The sequence below is a fragment of the Rhincodon typus genome, unplaced genomic scaffold (genome assembly GCF_021869965.1).
Source record: "Rhincodon typus isolate 14 unplaced genomic scaffold, sRhiTyp1.1 hic_rhity00004048, whole genome shotgun sequence".
Classification (NCBI taxonomy): domain Eukaryota; kingdom Metazoa; phylum Chordata; class Chondrichthyes; order Orectolobiformes; family Rhincodontidae; genus Rhincodon; species Rhincodon typus.
In genome coordinates this window covers 7,245-11,381 of record NW_025969686.1, presented here as the reverse complement: position 1 = coordinate 11,381, position 4,137 = coordinate 7,245, and the positions used below count along the sequence as shown (strand labels likewise).

Genomic DNA, 4,137 nt, shown 5'->3' with positions numbered 1-4,137 from the left:
ACACATGCAAACTTACACTCGCACACATCCTCACACGCTCAACACACAGGTACACAGATACGCACACACACACACACACTCACACACACAGGTATACAGCCACACACATCCTCACACAGAAATACATACACACAGATACACACACACACCCTCACACACATCCTCACACAGACACACACACAGACACACAGATATACACATACATTCACACACAGAGACACATACTCACACACACACATACAGACACAGACACACACACTCACACAGATACACACACAGACACATCCTCACATAGACACACGCACACACACACACACACACACACGACACACATATACACACATTCACACACACAGACACATACACACATACAAGACACACAGATATACACACATTCACACACACAGACACATACACACACATACAGACACAGACACACACACACAGATACACACACACTCACAAACACACAGCCACACACACATGCACACACACACACACACACGCACACATGCACATAGACACACCCTTTCTTTCTGTCACACACACACACACACACACACATATTCTGTGCTTTCAGTTTCACATTGACAGATTTCGGAGAAATGAACTGTGTGGGATATCCCCGTCCCCACGCTGAATATAAAGCCTGACTGACACCGATCTCCGTCAGTGATAATGACCAGCACCATGGCCGCGCAGCTTCTCAGCTTTCTCATTGATTTCCAGAGCACTCGGGTAAGTACCAGCCTCCAGCCAAGAACTGCTTCTGAAGAAGAGTCAGATCAGACTGAAAACATGAACTCTGTGCCCTGTCTCTCCACAGACACTGCCAGTCCTGCTGTGTTTTTCCAACACTCTCTGTTTCTCTTTCAGATTTCCAACCTCTGCCGGTCTTTAATCTTGTCTTAAACTTCCCTCACGCCCCGTCACAGTCTCTGAGGTTCGGTAAGGGATCAGGTTATGGTGCCTCAATCTCTCTGATGTTGGTTTGTCCTGGAGAATTCTGTCACAGAGGCATGCAGCGTGGAAACAGACCCTTCAGTCCAACTTGTTCATGCTGATCAGTTTCCCAAACTACTCTCGACCCGTTTGCCTGCATTTGGCCCATATCGTTCCAAACCTTTCCTGTTCGTGTCCTTATCGAAATGTCATTTAAATGTTGGAATTGTACCAGCCTCCACCACTTCCTCTGGCAGCTCATTCCATACATGCACCACCCTCTGTGTGAAAAAGTTGCCCCTTAGGTCCCTTTTAAATCTTTCCCCTCTCACCTTAAACCTATACCCTCTAGTTTCCCTGGGAAAAAGACCTTGGTTTTTCACCTTATCCATGATCCTCATGATTTTATAAACCTCTGTAAAGTCGTCCTTCAGCCTCCGATGCTCCAGGAAAATAGCCCCAGTCTATTCAGCTTCTCCCTGTATCTCAAACCCTCCAACCCCGGCAACATCCTTGTAAGTCTTTTCTGCATGGTCACCAGTTTGATCTGGGCCGGGGTGCTGTCCAATTCTGTGGCCAGGTTAAAGCAGGAGGGGAGGGGGATCAGGAACGTGGGGACAGGGAAGGGTCTGTGAGGGGCTGCAAGAGTTTTCCCCTGTCCCCATCCTTTACCACCCCCTCCCCCAGAGCAAGGAGGGACCGGGTCAAGGAGGGGACGGGGTCTCGGAATCACAGAGTGGGTTTGGATTCAAAATGGGGGTGGGGCGAGTAGATCTATTCCCGGAGGCAGGAGGCTGTCTCACTGAGGGAGGGGAGGGTTTGGTTGGATGGGAGGGTGTTCAATTCTGAGGCAGTGAGTCGTTGTGATCAGGAGGGACCACCCCAGAGGGCAGTGGTGGGGGTGGGGGGTTTCAATCTAGAGGGTGGAATTGGGCTTTCAGACTAACCAAAGGGGCAGTGTTTACAGGGAGCTGGGTGGGGGTGGGGCAGTGCTGATGTAGAGGGAGATTGCTGTCAGATGGGTTGATCTGTCAGCACTGACCAGAGGGGCAGAATGGCCTCTTCATGTGTCTGTGGTTGGATTAACAACAAGATCAGACTCTGCTGGACGGGATCAATGGGTCTGAGCTCAGGAAGAAGCAGAGATTCCCAACTATGTCACTCCCCTTCTCTCCCTCTCTCTCTCTCTGTCTCTCCATCACTCTCTTTCTCTCTCTCTCTCTCAAATTCTGTCCAATCACAGCCGGCGGGTGGTGGCATCTCTGACTGTCTGCATGTATCTCAATATGTGTGTGTGTGTGTGTGTGTGTGTGTGTCTGTGTGTGTGTGCGTGTGCCTGTATGTGTCTGTGTGTATGTGTATATGTCTGTTTGTGTCTGTGAGAGTGTGTGAGTGTGTGTGTGTCAGTGTGTGTGTCAGAGTGTGTGTGAGAGAGAGTGTGTGTGTGAGTGTATGTGTGTCAATGTGTTTGTGAGTGTGAATGAGTGTGTGCATGAGCATCTGAGTGTGTGTGTGTGTGTATGTGATTGAGTGTGTGTGTGTGTGTGTGTGAGTGTGTGTGTGTGTCAGTGTGTGTGAGTGTGTGTGTGTCTCAGTATGCATGTGAGTGTGTGTGAGTGAGTGTGTGTGTGTATGTGTGTGTGTGTGTCAATGTGTTTGTGAGTGTGAATGAGTGTATGCGTGAGCATCTGAGTGTGTGTGTGTGTGTGTTTGAGTGAGTATGTGTGTGAGTGTGCGTGTGTCACTGTGTGTGTATGTGAGTGAGTGTGTGTGTGTGTGTGTGTGAGTGTGTGTGTATAAATGAGTGTGTGTGAGTGTGTGAGTGTGTAACAGTGTTGTATCAGTCAGGCTTCCTGCACATGCAGTGAGGGAGAGTTGGAGGGGTGGAGTGAGAGAGAGATACAGAGGGAGGGAGACAGACTGTGTGAGAGAGAGAGAGAGTGAGTGAGAAAGGAGAGAGAGAGGTGTATGCTGTGTGCCTGCAGGCTCTGGAGGATTTTGTCATGCCCCCCATTGCTCTCGGCACTTACAGCTCAGAACCCCCTGGCAGCTGCACCAATATGAGGGCTGTTGCCAGGCAGAATTTCCTCAAAGCGAAACATTCCTTGTGCCGCTCAGACTCGATGTCTCTCTCACTCATCTTTAAAAAGTAACACTGTGCTGTGCATGGTGACAAAGTAAGTTTATGTTTTATTTTGTATATAAATCACAAAGTGAGCTGTTCACTGTCTCTGTTTCATACCCACAGAACAAGGTCCAGGAGCTGAAGCCCCCTGTTATTGCAAAACCTGCTTCTCCACAGGCAAAGCCCCTCAATAGTACCCACCTGGCAGTACAGAAACCCGAGCCCCCGGCCCCCAGCAGCTCCTGCCAGCTCCGTCTGATGGGCTGTAATGGGCAGAATGCCCTCCTGAGCGCCCGCTCCGACAGCACCGTCCAGGAACTGAAGGAGAAGATTTTCCTGCAGACCGGGATCCCAGCAAAGAGCCAGATCCTGTACATCAACAACCAGACCCTGCAGGATGGCAAGGTGCTGCGGGATTTTAACCTCCGAGGGCTCACTGACCTGCTGGTGGTACACAAGGTGCGGGGAGGGTAACACTCTCCCCACCCTCCCACAGAGAGGCAGGAATTCCGGGATGTCTCCTGTTCCCGGGAAATGATCAGTCTGTGTTTGATGAAACTCCCTCCGTCGGTCTGAGAGCGGGATGCAATCTCCCAGCCTGTGCCATCTCTCTCTCTCTCTCTCTCTCTGTGTGTCTCACTGTCTCCTGTTCAATGTCCAATAAAGACAATTGGTGTTTACCATCCAGGGCTCAGTGTCTTTGTGACCTTCCCCTCACCAACGCCGCACAGCACGATCCCACACACAGGGGTGCACTGACCCCCAGGAAGTGAGTGTTCACTGACCCACAGGGACGGGACTGGGGGGGGCATTGTCCCATAGGGAGAGGGTACAGACCCACAGGGATGAGGGGTAGGCAGCACTGACCCACAGGGAGAGGGTACAGACCTACAGCGATGGGGGGAGGGGACACTGACCCACAGGGAGAGGATACAGACCTACAGCGATGGGGGGAGGGGACACTGACCCACAGGGAGACGGTACAGGCCCAAAGCGATGGGGGGAGGGGACACTGACCCACCAGGAGAGGGTACAGACCCACAGCGATGGGGGGAGGGGACACTGACCCA

The 4,137-nt window shown here is 51.4% G+C and overlaps 1 protein-coding gene across 1 annotated transcript; it reads left to right on the top strand.

Annotated features, from left to right (window-relative positions):
- The first annotated feature begins 559 nt into the window (after positions 1–559).
- Positions 560–3,755, top strand: LOC125481881 (ubiquitin D-like). The gene is made up of 2 exons (XM_048593809.1): positions 560–738; positions 3,191–3,755. Exons 1-2 carry the CDS (start codon positions 679–681, stop codon positions 3,539–3,541), a joined length of 411 nt encoding a protein of 136 aa, XP_048449766.1. The 5' UTR covers positions 560–678; the 3' UTR covers positions 3,542–3,755.
- The last annotated feature ends 382 nt before the right edge of the window (positions 3,756–4,137 follow it).

Coding starts and splice junctions, on each gene's coding strand:
- LOC125481881 (XM_048593809.1), top strand. CDS start 679: ATGACCAGCACCATGGCCGCGCAGCTTCTCAGCTTTCTCATTGATTTC. Junction 739..3,190: donor TTGATTTCCAGAGCACTCGG/GTAAGTACCAGC, acceptor TCATACCCACAG/AACAAGGTCCAGGAGCTGAA.